Source organism: Penaeus japonicus, unplaced genomic scaffold (assembly GCF_977035675.1).
Source record: "Penaeus japonicus unplaced genomic scaffold, GWHDUDI00000001_assembly GWHDUDI00000002, whole genome shotgun sequence".
Taxonomy (NCBI): Eukaryota; Metazoa; Arthropoda; class Malacostraca; order Decapoda; family Penaeidae; genus Penaeus; species Penaeus japonicus.
The window spans coordinates 41,211,614-41,228,075 of record NW_028234404.1 but is presented as its reverse complement, the minus strand read 5'-3'; the positions used below and the strand labels follow the sequence as shown (position 1 = coordinate 41,228,075).

At 38.3% G+C, this 16,462-nt stretch overlaps 2 protein-coding genes across 2 annotated transcripts in view; both read left to right on the top strand.

The window, feature by feature from the left end:
• LOC122261617 (uncharacterized) overlaps positions 1–9,966 on the top strand; it is a 12,231-nt gene extending 2,265 nt beyond the window's left edge. Inside the window, exons 2-8 of the mRNA XM_086551632.1 lie at positions 139–262; positions 3,436–3,539; positions 3,871–4,276; positions 4,529–5,767; positions 6,014–6,437; positions 6,822–6,992; positions 7,970–9,966. Coding sequence (XP_086407758.1) covers positions 3,440–3,539; positions 3,871–4,276; positions 4,529–5,767; positions 6,014–6,437; positions 6,822–6,992; positions 7,970–8,527 — 2,898 coding nt within the window. The 5' untranslated portion in view covers positions 139–262; positions 3,436–3,439 and the 3' untranslated portion in view covers positions 8,528–9,966. The remainder of the gene's footprint in view (positions 1–138; positions 263–3,435; positions 3,540–3,870; positions 4,277–4,528; positions 5,768–6,013; positions 6,438–6,821; positions 6,993–7,969) is intronic.
• A 4,945-nt stretch (positions 9,967–14,911) lies between these two features.
• On the top strand, positions 14,912–15,399 carry LOC147472387 (uncharacterized). The gene is made up of 2 exons (XM_086545582.1): positions 14,912–15,239; positions 15,362–15,399. Exons 1-2 carry the CDS (start codon positions 14,912–14,914, stop codon positions 15,397–15,399), a joined length of 366 nt encoding a protein of 121 aa, XP_086401708.1.
• Positions 15,400–16,462: the final 1,063 nt, after the last annotated feature.

Genomic DNA, 16,462 nt, shown 5'->3' with positions numbered 1-16,462 from the left:
ATTTGCATATCTTTTTATTGAAGGCTCTTTGGGATGTATGAATTGTACAGTAGGTCTAGTTTGTGTGTGTGAGTGAACACAAACGTAATCCATTACACGATAAGATCAAAGGTAATAATTCTAAATACTTTCAAACAGGATGTGATGTCACTGATAAGATAATCTCGGTTCCAGCAAGGCGAACTAACAAGCGATTCCGGGACACACTTCGTGACCTCAAGGCAAGAGGAATAATTCCACTATCCAGGGAGGACGTCGGAGGGTAGGTGTTCAGTCGGTGGCACTAGTGCTCCAAATAGAAGAAAAATAATTAGTGGATATAACATAGAGTTAAAGTAGTAGTATTAGAAATGGTATTTTAACAAGATTTATAAAACTATAATACTATAAAACTATTCTGGGGCCAGAATGATACTATAAGATTAGCGTTACTGCTATACGAATATAGATTAGAAGTGATACCGTAATATTAGTGTTAATATCACAGAGTTATGATACTTACATTAAAAGTTAAAAAAAACTATAAAAATAGTACTAGAAGTGTAATTATATAGTGTACTTGTGTTTATATAGTAAACATTGCAATCGAGAGGTCTGAAAACAAAATTACGATGATAGTTATCATGACAGCAATATTTATTCTAAAAAATGCCAAAAAATAATAGCAAGAAGATAAATATAATAACTGTTAATATCCACCTTAAACATATGATAAGGACTATTGTTATTGCAATTACCATTATTATTATTGTTATCATTGTAATTATTATTGTCATTAGTATTATTATCTTTGTTATCATAATCATTACTATCATTTTTAATCATTATCATCCTTTTCATGATCCTTAGTAGCATTATTATCATTATCATGATTGTTATTATCATTATTATCATCGTGGTTACTGTTATCATTACTATTACTATTACTAATATGATTTTCATTATTATTACTGAAATCATGTTTATCTTTATTATCATAAAAGAATATGACACTCATTATGATAATAACAATGATTAAAGTAATAATGATGATAGTAATGATAAAATGTTAATGATGATATTATCATCATTACCATTACAATCATTATCGTCATTATTATCATTATTATAACTTTCATTATTACTATCATTATCATTCTCATTATTATTTTTGTTATTACTATCATTATTGTTTTTGTTGATAATACTACTACTGATGATAATCATTACAATCATCATCATCATTATAATCATTATTGTTACTTTCATTATTAGTATCATTCTCACTCTCATTATTATTATTACTGTTGTCATTGTTTTTGTTGATAATGCTAATACTAATAATACTGACAATAATAATAATAATAATGATTATGATAATAACAATAGCAATGGTAATGATAAAGATGATACTGATAATGATAATAATCACAACAATGATAATAACATTGATCATAATTAATATGATGTTATCAAGAACAATAATATATAGAGAGAGTGAGAGAAGGAGAGAGGGTGCAGTAGAAAGAGATAGAGAAAGAGAGTGTGAGAGTGAGCAGAATGGGTCCTACCACTGCCACTAGTTTGTGAGAGTGGGCAGAATGAATCCCACTGCTGCCACCAGTTTGTGAGGTTGTGCATGTTTCCACCTCTGCAACCACTTTGTGAGGGGTGCAGAATGGGCTCTCCACTGTTGCTACCAGTTTGTGAGGTTCGTGTCCTCACAAAAAGTGTTTTAAGCCAAAGTCCCCCCACCTCTGTCGCTCCCCATCGTAGGTTGATTGTGTGAGTGACTGCTTGACTGACCCTTTATACCTGACCTGTCCGGTCGGCTATAAATAGATTCCTTTTCGGGTGTTTTCCTTGCTTCATGTGAGCATGAGCATGAACACCATGCAGTAGCCATGTGGCACCCAAGAGGAACCCACATGGGAGAGCAGCCTGTCCTCAAGTAGCACTTGATGTACATTTTGCTGAGATAGAGAGAGAAAGAGCAAGAGGGAGAGAGAGAAAGAGCAAGAGAGAGAGAGAGAAATAGAGCAAGAGAGAGAAAGAGAGAGAGAGCGAGAGGAGAGAGAGAGATTGAAAGAGGACAATCCAGAAAAATATCTGTCGATATAAGCCTACTCTTGATTTTAAGATAGCTCTATCACACTGATTTAGAACACCCATGAAATCACTGTGATTGCATCATCATACAGTATTTGCTGTTTTTAACCAACCAATTGGCTGCATAATGATGATTACTATTGTGACATTCTCGTTCTTGCTCCGTCGTGTTCTTGTAAAAGAGATGATAAAAAAACAAAAAAAAATAAAAAAAAAATGAAAAAGCAGTCTTGGGAGTAAAATATTACCCAAAATGACTACCAAGAGAACATACTCATACCACCAAAAGTATTAAAAAAAAAAAAAAATAGTAACTAATTTTATAGTATCATAAATATTTTAGCTGTGAGTCAGATAAGAGACCAACGCCACACCGCTTTATCTTCCAAATCCTTAGATACGAAATAAAACACACCAAGAACTTTTTTTTTTTTTCTTTTTCCAAACGTTAACCACAGGAATAAAAAATCAACCTTAAAAAGAGTGATAAGGATACGAGCAGATATTATAAATTCGACGGCGATTGACAGACTAATCCGACTCGGTTCATATTTTTCTGGGAAAACAGAGAATAACAGTTCCGTTCTGATAAACACTAAGGGATAAACAGTTACTATTATGAGCTTCGCAATCAGGGCAAAAAGATCGAATTTAAGGCAATCATTGATGTAAATGATTTGTATAGTAGCAAGAACCAAGTCATGATAACAAACTATTCATGTTCAAACTAATAAGCATTGCTAATAATGACGATGATGATAATAGTGATTATCATTATCATCAATACTGATATCAAAATCTTTATTTATCATTAGTATTAGTATTACTGTTGATTATCATCATCATTATCATTATTTTTTCTAATTTTCATTATTATCATTCTAAGTATCATTACTTCTATTATCATTCTTATTGTTATTATTCTTATTACTGCCATTACCATTACAACGATAATAAGGAGAATAAGGGTGATTATAGCTATTATCATTATCATTATTATTATCATTGTTATTGTTATCATTATTATTATTATCATCATTAATATCATTATTATTATCATTATCGTTAGTATCATTAACATTATTATTATCAATATCATCATTATCATTATTATCCTTATTGATGTTGATTTTATGATCAACATTTTCACTGTTACTATTACCATTATTATTGTCATCATGATTTTTTCACAATCATCACAATTACTATTATTATCACTTCTGTTATCATTATCATTCTTTATTTATCTTTCTTTTGTTTTATTTATATTTTTCCTCCTTCATTTTGTTTTTGTTTTCCCTCCTTTCTTTATTTTAATACAAATAATGCTGTTCTTCGGTTCTCCAGACAGATGTTAATCATGGGATCAAAAGCAAGGTTCGGACCCACCTTGTCCGTAATTTTATTAGTGTTCCTAGCGACCTCGGGCACCAATGCACAGTCTGGTAAAGGTCTGTTATCGTCTACTGGTTGTTTTCATCTCTCTTGATCATCGTGTTGAGCCATTTTTATCTTCCTCTTTAATTCATATATTATTTTCTTTCTCTCTCTCTCTGCTTTTCTTTAAATTTCTGTCTAACTCTAACACTGACTCTCATATTTTCTCTTTCCCTCTCCTTCTCCCCTGTATGTACAATCTGGGCTAATGTGTCTGAATCATTTACTAGTAAAAAAAAGTAATATGATATGATATGCAAAATGATGGTAGTAAATATGAAGCTGGTGAGATATGACATTCATTATTCATTTCTTTTACTGTATTCCAAATGTGTCTATTTACAGAAGAAATGTCTGAGGAAGAACTCTTGGGAGAAATTCAAAAAGTGCTGGAGGAAATAAATGATTCGCTCACAGAACTTCTGAACTTTGTTCAACCTACATCTACCACTAGTACTAGTACTTCGACCCTAAGTAGTTCTAGTCCCTCATCGACCTCCACTACAACCTTTGATCCAAGTATGACCTCTATGACAGCTACTACTCCTGGCTCGCATTCCTCCAGCGTCCCAACTGCCACCTCTACTACTGAGGTACCACCGACAGGGTCTGGGACTAGCACTGATTCATCGTCGTCTGGTAGTTCCGAAACTACTCCCGTTCCTACAATCTCCATTTCCACCCCTGCGCCCTCAACTAGCACGGCTCCCCCCTCCGCCAGTACCACTACTTCCCCAAGCACCACTAGCACCTTAACTAGCACTTCCACTTCCCCAAGCACAACTAGCACTTCCACTTCCCCAAGCACAACTAGCACCTTAACTAGCACTTCCACAGGCACAATTAGCACCTTAACTAGCACTTCCACTTCCCCAAGCACAACTAGCACTTCCACTTCCCCAAGCACAACTAGCACCTTAACTAGCACTTCCACTTCCCCAAGCACAACTAGCACTTCCACTTCCCCAAGCACAACTAGCACTTCCACAGGCACAACTAGCACCTTAACTAGCACTTCCACTTCCCCAAGCACAACTAGCACCTTAACTAGCACTTCCACTTCCCCTACCACCACTAGCACATTAACTAGCACTTCCACTTCCTCAAGCACCACTAGCACTTCCACTTCCCCAAGCACCACTAGCACCTTAACTAGCAGTTCCACTTCCTCAAGCACCACTAGCACCTCAACTAGCACTTCCACTTCCCCAAGCACCTCAACTAGCACTTCCACTTCCCCAAGCACAACTAGCACCTTAACTAGCACAACTATCTCCTCCACTTCCCCAAGCACCTCAACTAGCACTTCCACTTCCCCAAGCACCTCAACTAGCACTTCCACTTCCCCAAGCACCACTAGCACCTCAACTAGCACTTCCACTTCCCCAAGCACCTCAACTAGCACTTCCACTTCCCCAAGCACCTCAACTAGCACTTCCACTTCCCCAAGCACCTCAACTAGCACTTCCACTTCCCCAAGCACCTCAACTAGCACTTCCACTTCCCCAAGCACCTCAACTAGCACTTCCACTTCCCCAAGCACCACTAGCACCTCAACTAGCACTTCCACTTCCCCAAGCACCTCAACTAGCACTTCCACTTCCCCAAGCACCTCAACTAGCACTTCCACTTCCCCAAGCACCACTAGCACCTCAACTAGCACTTCCACTTCCCCAAGCACCTCAACTAGCACTTCCACTTCCCCAAGCACCTCAACTAGCACTTCCACTTCCCCAAGCACAACTAGCACCTCCACTTCCCCAAGCACCTCAACTAGCACTTCCACTTCCCCAAGCACCTCAACTAGCACTTCCACTTCCCCAAGCACCACTAGCACCTCAACTAGCACTTCCACTTCCCCAAGCACCTCAACTAGCACTTCCACTTCCCCAAGCACCTCAACTAGCACTTCCACTTCCCCAAGCACCTCAACTAGCACTTCCACTTCCCCAAGCACCTCAACTAGCACTTCCACTTCCCCAAGCACCACTAGCACCTCAACTAGCACTTCCACTTCCCCAAGCACCACTAGCACCTCAACTAGCACTTCCACTTCCCCAAGCACCTCAACTAGCACTTCCACTTCCCCAAGCACCTCAACTAGCACTTCCACTTCCCCAAGCACCTCAACTAGCACTTCCACTTCCCCAAGCACCTCAACTAGCACTTCCACTTCCCCAAGCACAACTAGCACCTCCACTTCCACAAGCACCTTAACTAGCACTTCCACTTCCCCAAGCACCTCAACTAGCACTTCCACTTCCCCAAGCACCTCAACTAGCACTTCCACTTCCCCAAGCACCTCAACTAGCACCTCCACTTCCCCAAGCACCTCAACTAGCACTTCCACTTCCCCAAGCACCACTAGCACCTTAACTAGCACTTCCACTTCCCTAAGCACCTCCACTAGCACTTCCACTTCCCCAAGCACCTCAACTAGCACTTCCACTTCCCCAAGCACAACTAGCACCTCCACTTCCACAAGCACCACTAGCACCTCAACTAGCACTTCCACTTCCTCAAGCACCACTAGCACCTCAACTAGCACTTCCACTTCCCCAGCCACCACTAGCACCTCAACTAGCACTTCTACTTCCCCAACTGCCACCAGCACCTCAGCTAGCCCCAGTTCCACCACTTTCTACCGACTAGTAGCTAGAGGACAGAGGGCGACGGAGGACATCTGCACCTCTGCCAGTGACGAGGACCTCTGCGATCGCCTCAAGACAGTCCTTTCAGACATCGAGAGTTCGACGAAGGAGATCGCTGAAGGCGACGTTTCTCAGGAGCATCTGGAGAGTCTTAAGAGTGACTCCTTCAAGCTGGACGAAGTCGTTAAGGATGTGAAGGAGGACGGAGATTTTGAATTTGATGCCACTCAGCTGGCCGACAAGATCAGAGAGGTGGAAGATGTGAGAATAACCTTTTTTGTTGCTGGGAAAGGGTGAGTGAGGGGGGGAGAGATAGAGAATGGGAGAGAGAGAGAGAGAGAGAGAGAGAGAGAGAGAGAGAGAGAGAGAGAGAGAGAGAGAGAGAGGGAGGGAGAGAGAGAGTTAGAGAGAGGAAGGGGAAAGAAATAGAGAGAGGAGAGAGGGGGAGGGAGAGAGAGAGAGAAGGAAAGAAGGGGATGGTGAAAGAGAGAGGAGAGAAAAGGAGGAGGAGAGAGAGGAGAGAAAAGGAGGAGGAGAGAGATGAGAGAAGGGGAGGGTGAGAGAGAGAGAAAAGGGGAAGATGGGAGAGAGAGAAGACAAGACAAACATCAACAATAAATGTCTCACACTACTCTTCTCCAACAGACTACAGAACAGGCCCTGGATTACACCAAGGACAAGTTGACTGAACTGCAATCAGACTACACTCTTGTGATAGTAATCAGTGTCGTGGGTTCGTTGGTAGTGCTCAGCTTGATCTCCATTTTCGGATTCGTTTTCTACCGGAGGAAACAAATGAAGAAACCATACAATCAGGTTTGTGGTTAATCGTCTGTTTGGTTCAGGTAGGCATTTTTTCCGGAGAAAATTTTCTCTGGTCTTTTATTAGCTTCGGTTCCAAGTATAAGTTATGTTTTAACCATTAGGCGACTGTTCTACTTGAGGACAGGGACGGTAACCATCCACATTATTATCATTACTGTCATTATAATAATTTTCATCGGTGTTGTTCCTACTGTTATCATTAACATTACCATCGTTACTTTCTTTCCTCTTCTCATTCTTTACTGTTGTTACTATTCTTACCATTGTTAGTATATTTTCTTCCTTATTTGAATGAGAATGAGAACAGCTCGTAAGCAGAATTGCCTTTTCTTCACCATATTTGATTTTGGATTCACAAAAGACGTGGTCCTCTTAATACAAAGCCATCTACATACATAACGAAAAGGCCAAGCCGTAAGGATGGATCAGTTAAATCAATCAGTTTGGCTTGTGATGTTTATAATTTTTAATTGCAGATGGAGGTATTTTTGCATATATCATCCACATATTAAGAGAGAAATTAAGAGAGAAAAAAAATATATATCAGTCATTATATTTACCATTAGGACTATGATGATTGATAAAATTAATGTTATCGGTATTATTATAAATATTAGAACTATTTTCATTATCATCAATTTTCTTTTCCTATTGATAATAAAGGTTATCACTAGAAGCACTTCCTTCATTATTATCATCATCAGTCACTATTATCGCCTTTATCATTTCTATTTATTTAGTATTACCAAAATCATTATGCATTTACTTTTATCAGTTCAATACAGTTATAGTGTTAGAGAAACTCTTATTTTAATCTTAACTGATTTATTTTAAAACGAAAAGTGTTCTACTTTGGACGTCTACGCAGTATCATATATGTATTTTACAGGTGCTTATTGATTTTCTTTAACTCTTTAACTTTCCCCTTTTATCCTTCTTTTAAATAATTTTCAAAATCAATCATCCAGGTACTTGGCGAAGAAATCCCGATAAAGAATTTCCTAGCCAGTGGCCATGATAACGAGGGATTCCATCACGATGAGTCGAGAGCACGCCCACCGCCCGTTGCCGCCCGCCCACACGCCCGAAGAGACGAAACTGATACCTCGACGCCCTACAAGGATTCCCGACACTCAAGCCCCTACAGACAACCTCCCCGCCCGCACACCGGCGAAGGGCCACCCGCCAGCCTCGACAGACCCTCGCGCTACCCGCCGGCGGCACGCGCCAGGGCCGAGCCAAGCCTCGAGCGACATCCCCGCCGCCAGAACGTCTATGAGAATCCTGATGCCCCCCGCGACAGGTATGCTCGCCAGCCCTATGTCCATAAAGGGTATGATTCGAGCAGTGACAGGCGCGCTGGACGTCCGCATGCTGGCAGAGGCTACGAATCGAGTCTGGACAGGTACGACCGGCCGCGTCACGCCCCATGGAACAAAGAAGAGGACAAATACGACCCGTACTCGCTCGACCGACCAGGGGTTCAGAAGAAGACTTACGCAGGGCAACTGCGAAGATATATGTGATGAATGTGAAGGAAAACGGAGTAAAAAATGCACTACTTATTTACATAAACAGACGCATGCAATACATATGCGTGTTTGAAAGTGAGAGTCTATACTTATGAACGTTTATGACCCATGGCTGAGATTTCCATAACTTTGACGGGAGAAAATAACACTTTTCTTAATAAGAGTTGTGTGCGCTTTTGGAATTAACAAGGTTAGCGCTGGAGCCTCTAACGAATGCTTTCTCTACATAAACATTCAAGCTTTAAAAACTAGCATATAAGTTAAATCCACATTTGAAAATAATAATTGGCTGTTGAATCACATTTTATTATTTTTTGACACATAAAATGTATGTACCAAAGTGTTGGCGTTATAATCAGTGATGTTCATATCGTCAACACAGAGAGAAAAGCATATTCCTTGACTAAAATTTATTATATAATTAACATAAACTATGGAAACAGGACGAAGCAGAGAACCGTCAAACCAGAATCATGTTGTCTGTTTTTTTGGCTTAAGTAGTTTGGGATTAGTTGCAGTGGGGATCCTCGTCCAGCCAAGTAAAAAAAAAAAAAAAAGAAAAAAAAAAAGAAAAAAAAAAAAAAACTTCTATGTATTGTTTTAGTTGAACGATCACTGTGAAGTCTGTTCTGATGTCTCACCCAAAGGTTTTGTTTTATTCTACTAATGAATCAGAATATTTTAGTATAGCCTTTACTATACTTCTTTTATATCTTCAGGTCTATATATAAGAAGATTTTTTTGTTATTTCTTATTCATCTGGAAAGTCTTGTTTTAAAAGACGTAGCTACAATAGCAGTAAGGACTCTGGCTATAAAGATTACTCTTACTTTGGGGATCGCAGGTGAGTTGATGGCGAGTCTAGATTCCTCTTGCTTTCAACATTTCTCATCGGAACTTTGTTAGGAAACCCAATTCCTCTCATCAAAATCTCGCCCGCTCATCTGCTTTCTCCTCTAAATCAACTCCTCTCATGACTAAAAGGTGAGGGTATGAGGAATCTACGAGAATACTGATTAAGCTGACTCATTTATCATTAAAATTAGTATCATCCATATCAAGGATAACAATGGCTTATTATACCAGTCGTCTTTATCATCACTAAAGAATAGCCTGACCTTTGGTCACCTTGATCATGCCAGTCATAAACTGCGAGTATGCGAATAGTCTATCTCTGTCTGAACCACAACATACCTCGGATGCTTCATTGGTTGAAGCAAGTTCGTTGTCCGCAAATTGCTGATTCTTGTTCAGTATGTCCCTTATGCAGATTGGCAACACATTGTACTTGTAATCCATGTGAGTTATATCAGTGTTAGAATATGATATCAGGATTCTTGTTCAGTATGTCCCTTATGCAGACTGGCAACACTTTGTACTTGTAATCCATGTTAGTTATATCAGTGTTAGAATATGATATCAGGATTCTTGTTCAGTATGTCCCTTATGCAGACTGGCAACACATTGTACTTGTAATCCATGTGAGTTATATCAGTGTTAGAATATGATATCAGGATTCTTGTTCAGTATGTCCCTTATGCAGACTGGCAACACTTTGTACTTGTAATCCATGTTAGTTATATCAGTGTTAGAATATGATATCAGGATTCTTGTTGAAAAATAAAGATGACTTCAATACACGTTACATAACAGTATTCACTGCGAAAGTGTATCTGGGAAGTTACTGAAGCCCTGAAAGATAACGGCCTGAATAACGCTTGGAAGAATGTCTCACTTGTATATAAACAAATAAATGTATACCACTCATCAACAAGTTTTATTGGATTCCAAGATAATGGAACAACTATGGAAGGACGGGCATTAAGAAGGGGAAAATATGATAATAATAACAAAAATAACTACATTAATATTAGTCACTTCCAGTGAAGATTATTCTCGCTTAATAGTGAGACAAGAAAGAGTCTTCACATCCAAAACTCGCCTCCTCTCCCTCCGACTTGTACGTGGAGTTGAGAGAACTAGAAATCATGAGGTGGACATTGCTCATAATGCGTGATATCTCGCTGTTGCTTTCTCTGTGACAGGACTCATGAATATTGGAAAACTTTGGGGCGTTGTAGTGATACGATGGTCTATCGCTGTCGTTTTATGGATATTTCTCGGCAATCAGACCAACTCTTATTAAGGCAAGCATTACTTATAATGCAATCGTTACACTATGCATTACACATGCAATAGGTATAACTATCACATTAAACATTATACATGTAGCAAGTATCATAAACATTTCATTAATCACTGAGTTAATATAGTAATTCCGGAAGTAATACCTTGTCCACGAGTACGGCAAGATCTTCTTAACAATGTAAACAAACGCTTAAAAGATCATGAGTGTAAAATTTAAGAGAACGTAACTATAAAATTTTGACTATATAAAGTATGAATGATGAAATATTTGAGTACAGGCGCACTAAAATACTCCTGTAACATACGTTACTAATTAAAGTATTTGTATTGTGATTCGTAAAGGCAATGCTTTTGAAGTTGAGCATCTAATTCTTCCTTTATGTTACAAATTATTTTCTTTCAAGAAATGGCCCAGATTTTATCTCAATGTATCTGATTTTTCTATTGTTAAGGTTGCGTCTGAAGAGGTTGGTAAACAGAGTTGAGAGTACACGACCTTTAACAATTTACCTGCAGACATATTATCCACTTTCAAAATATCGATATTATCGCCTGGTACAAAATAAGTCAGTATAGCTTTGAGAATCTAAGCTGTTCAAAATATTCTTCAATTCAGATCTTTACATTGCCTTAAGATTACCTATTGGTATCTGTACATGTGGCATTCTAGATTACCTCGATGGATTTCTACGCATGCGCATTCAAATGACAAGTCTGTGCAATATTACTCTTATGCCCCCTAAAAATCAAATTATTTTTATGTGAAACTGTATTCTTTCTCCTTATCCACTCTTGTAGTGAAAGGAAATTGTAGAGTTTAGTACAGTTGGCCAAGAATGAATAGAATAGTCAATTAGTATTTTATAGTTACTGAAGTGAGAGGCTGTGTAATACACTAATATCAGTATTCTTTATATAGCCATACCGAAATAACAGGTAATGAGTTCAAATCAAGCTACAACAAATTCATGGCATTACAAGATGCCACCCAATCATTTTATCCTCCCGTGTTATCAGATCATGGGTTTCATTGTCACCATGCCATAGAAATGAAGAGAGAGGAGTAACTCAGGGTGCATGAAACTAGGGAAGAAAGAAGGAAAGGGAGATGGGAGGGAGAAAAGAGAGAGGGGGTGGGGGGTTGGAGGCTAGAACCGATATATTACGAAAGTTATCTATCAGCTCGATGAAAATTATACTAATGATTATTTATGATTGGCGACTAATAAACTTGGAACAATACGGATTGTTATTCGACCATGTATCTGTTTTGCCCGGCTGAATAAATATGATATATAGAAGTAATAGTTTTGATATCAAGAGTAACTATGATGTGGATAAACTTGATACTGCATTGCAATTACAAATGCTGTATTCATGTTGTTTTATTGCAATTGTTACTGTAGATGTCATTACCATTATGGTTACTATTAATACCCTTATGATCATTTTTCTCCTTACTGTTATATTTACTATTATTGTCATTGTAAATAGTAGTGTTATTATCACCGTCATTATCGTATTATTACTATGATTATTGCGACTCGTTCTACAGAATTTCAGTTGTACGAAATACAATAACCAATGCATCGATAGAAAGAAAACTCATTCCTATATGTAACAGATAGAAAATCAGAAATGCATCTCTAATAATTCCCCTCCAACTGATCAAGGTGTAGTGAAGACAGTACTGACCATTATTGCACAACGAGCTGAGGCTGTGGACATGCAATACTCAATTATAACAGTAACTAACCATGGCATGAAATTGCTTTAGTTGTCCTGCTTCTTGGAGATTTCAGCTTGTGCATCATATATATATATATATATAAAGGACATTTCAAAAATCATAAAGAAGTGGAGGAGAGGATGTGTTAGTAGTGGCAAAAATGGACCTTCTAGGTACTGCTAACAAGATATCTACTAAAAATGAGACCGCTGTCGGAGATTTATTTATGAATAGATGATTAGCCTTTAGTTCTGACATCATTATGTTTTATATCAATGTTTGTCAGGACCTGTGGACCAGGACAGACCAAAACATATATTTCACAATTTCCTGAGCTTGCTGCTGCTCTGCAACATGACTGCCATGCATCACATTTCTTCCAGTCGCAAGAAAACAATGATGACAAAGGTTTCATAAGTGTACAGAAAAGTTGTAGATGTGGATGGCGCTGACATATACAAACAGCCTGTCACTATTCATATATAAAGAGCCAATCAATAAATAATCTGTACTTTCCCCACAACTCACTGAACCTAGAGAAAAAGCCTACTTATCAGGGAAAGTAGTGGTGAGACGGTTAACAGCTTGGTAACTTTATGATAGGCTCTCGTCACATTGGAGAGCAAACTCCCCATATAGCACGGCTAGAAAGTGTTCTAGGCACAACAAAGATATATCCATATAACACTAAGTCATCCACCAATTACAAATGAAACAGAGGTTAACTGAAATCTGCATGTTGCGTGAATAATCCACGCAATAATATTTGCATCTGTCTATGTAAGATATAGATTTACACAATATTTGCAACACTTCTTTATAGGGGGATATTGATATAAGTACATAGAGCATTATACTTTGTCAGCATTGAAATCTAAATTTACGTAATCCCATTCTAAATAGATGTATAATACTGCAACACTATCATTAAAGCTTCTCTGTAAAAACAATACTTTTTATCATAATATTCATAGTTTCTAGTATATTAAAGAATGTAAACTATCTAATAATTGAAGTCCAGAAGACACTCAGTAAGAGGTAACAAGTACCAAAGGCAAAATATGAGGAACACAGCTTTAAGCCTCGTGAATATCAGTGTCATTAAGATTACTCTTAAAGGTCTTTTTTTTTCTTTCTTCTTTTTTTTTTTTTTTTTTTTTTTTTTTACTTTAGTATAAGCAGAGTAAGGTGTCTTCCTTGCTGCCACCGTCACCATTATTATGATTCATTATTATGACCTGCCTTGGAGCTTCTCATTTGTTGATTACCGAGGCTACCGAGTGTCAGCGCGTCACGTGATGGATAGGCCAACGGTGATGTCATTTGTGGATTAGTTCAACACTGACAAGAGAAATTGCCAAACATTACCGTGTCCTTCCTGCCATACTTGCCACGTAATGCAAGTAGTTATTCAGTCATTTAGAACATGAATATTTTTGTGCGAGATTTCAATATGAGTATTTCGTCTAGGAGAGTTCTGGTGGTCTGTATGACCTCAAGGTTGGCACTAATGACTTCCTTAGTGCCTTTGTCATTACAATTATCATAATCATAATTAGTGTTCGATTATATTGATATCGTTATCTTTATTATTATAATATTGTTATTACAATCGTTATTGATATTGTTATTGTCACTATCATCATTATTCTAAATATTGATACTTTTATTATCTTCGTTATAGACGTCATATTCATGTATGTCAAAGTGTTTTCAACCTATTGAAGATGGGGACATTCAACGTCCAATATTTCTTCTTTTTTTTCTTTTTCTCTTTCCTCTTCTCCTCCTCTCCTTTTACCTGGAATTCTAAAGGCGCTGTCACACTAGCACTTTTCCGTCAGTTTTCTGAAAAATTGTCAATTTTTGAGCGAATTGTCGTTTTTCTAGTCAGACGATAATTCCGAGTTTCCGCGTGAAAACATTTCCGTCGTCTTTTTAGCCAAGCGGACTCAAATCAAGAACTATATTTTACAATTTTTGTGTTTGTTTAATATTATTAATTATATTAAAATTTAATGAATCTTATTTTTCTTATAAATATTATGAAATTAACAAATATAAATATGCAAATCTAAATTTTATTTCCATAATTAGAAATTGTTGTAAGTGCTCGATTTAATTGTTTACATCCGTCAGCCGCAGAGCGCGCCTTTTCTCCTCCAGTTTTGAAAGACATTGGACTGTGCCAATTCTCTTGCATGGAGACACGCCCTTCAGAGGAATATTTGATTGAGAACATTTTCTTATATTTTTCTTGTTAAGCCCCGTCCACAACAGGATACTTTGTTTGGAAACATTGTTTCCAAACTGTTTGCAAATTGTTTGGAAACTGTTTTCAAACAGTTGGCATACAGTTTGTAAACAATGTTTCACGTGTATCTGTTTCCCATCCAGAATGGGAAACATTGTGTGTGTGTGTGTGTGTGTGTGTGTGTGTGTGTTTTCGCGCGCGTGGTGACAATGAATCACTCATTCCCCGCACGAGGCTTGTAGCGACCATGTGGTCAACAGAAAAAACTCTACAATTAATTGAATTACTCCATTCATCCCCAGTATTGTGGGATGTTACAAGTGAAGACTATAAAAATAGAATGAAGAAGATGGATACTTTGAGGGAAATAGCCACTAAAGTTTCTGCGAGTGTTATTGATACAGAAAAGAAGATAAAATCCCTCAAAGTACAGTTCAGGAGGGAACATGTGAACGCTGAAAAGAAGTGGAACTTCCCCAAAGAAGTGTGTTTGGTTTGGTTACGAGCCCCTCCTGTTTTTGCTGCAGGGCCAAGAATCCAGAGGAAGCCGGTCAACAGACACACCAGAGAGAGAAGTAAGCCTATGTTGTTATTATTATTATTATTATTATAACATAATAATTGTTGTAAAAGTAGGTAAACAAAGAGATGGCATTCATGTATATATACAATTTAATCTGAAACCAATGCACAACAGACATCTACAGCCAGATTTCAGGCACACTGTTTTACTAAGCATAGTTATCCTGCCAAGGAATACGTCCTTCTGCTGAGACAAAATAATCTCTAAACTCCTTCCTTATATCCTGTGCATCCACAGTATTCCTTCGTGGTACATTTTGCAAATCAATGAACCTTTCACATGCATTACTTTCTGCTCTCCACGATCCTGCAGTTATCGTGGCATTATCCACGTTTTCCGTGTCAAACGTACCGGGTGGTGAATAAGTATTTCTAGACTCCACATTCCTGCGTAGAAAATTATGCAAATATATGCATGTCAGAGTAACACTCTCTACCTTGTCCGGGTGTAAACCAATAGGTTTTAGAAATACTCAAGATGACAAGATTCCAAATACATTTTCTACTATCCTCCGTGCCCTACACAATCTGTAATTAAAGATCCTTTCAGGCTAAGACCTTTCTAGATTTCCTGGAAATTATTTCAGTAAGTAACGTGACAAAGCAAAGGCGTCATCTCCAACAAACAGGTATGGCACAGGAATGCGTCCCTCTGCAAGTGGCTGCTCTGGAGGTAGCCTGAGCCGGTTCTGCTCTAGTTTCTCATGCAGACCTGTATATTTGAACACACCTCCATCCGAAATTCTGCCTTGACATCCTACATCTCCATATATAAAGTGGTAATCTGCATTTACGCACGCCATAAGTACAATACTGTGTGTCCCTTTGTAGTTGAAGAAAAGGCTGCCACTACTCTTTGGAGCTTGCATCTGAACGGCTTCCCATCTACTGCGCCAATACAGTAGAAAGTTCCATCTGTGGGCGAACCCATCTGATGCTTGAATCCACTCTTCTTCCGTAGCAGGCATCGGAAGAGAAATATACTTATTCAGTGAAATATAGCACATGCACACACAATATGATTCCCCTGTTATTGGAATAATGCGATAAGGAGGAGAATGACCATTGGTAGTTTTTAAGAATAACCTCTCTCTCTCTCTCTCTCTCTCTCTCTCTCTCTCTCTCTCTCTCTCTCTCTCTCTCTCTCTCTCTCTCTCTCTCTCTCTCTCTCTCTCTTTCTCTCTCTCTCTCCATAGATGATACAATACCCAACGCG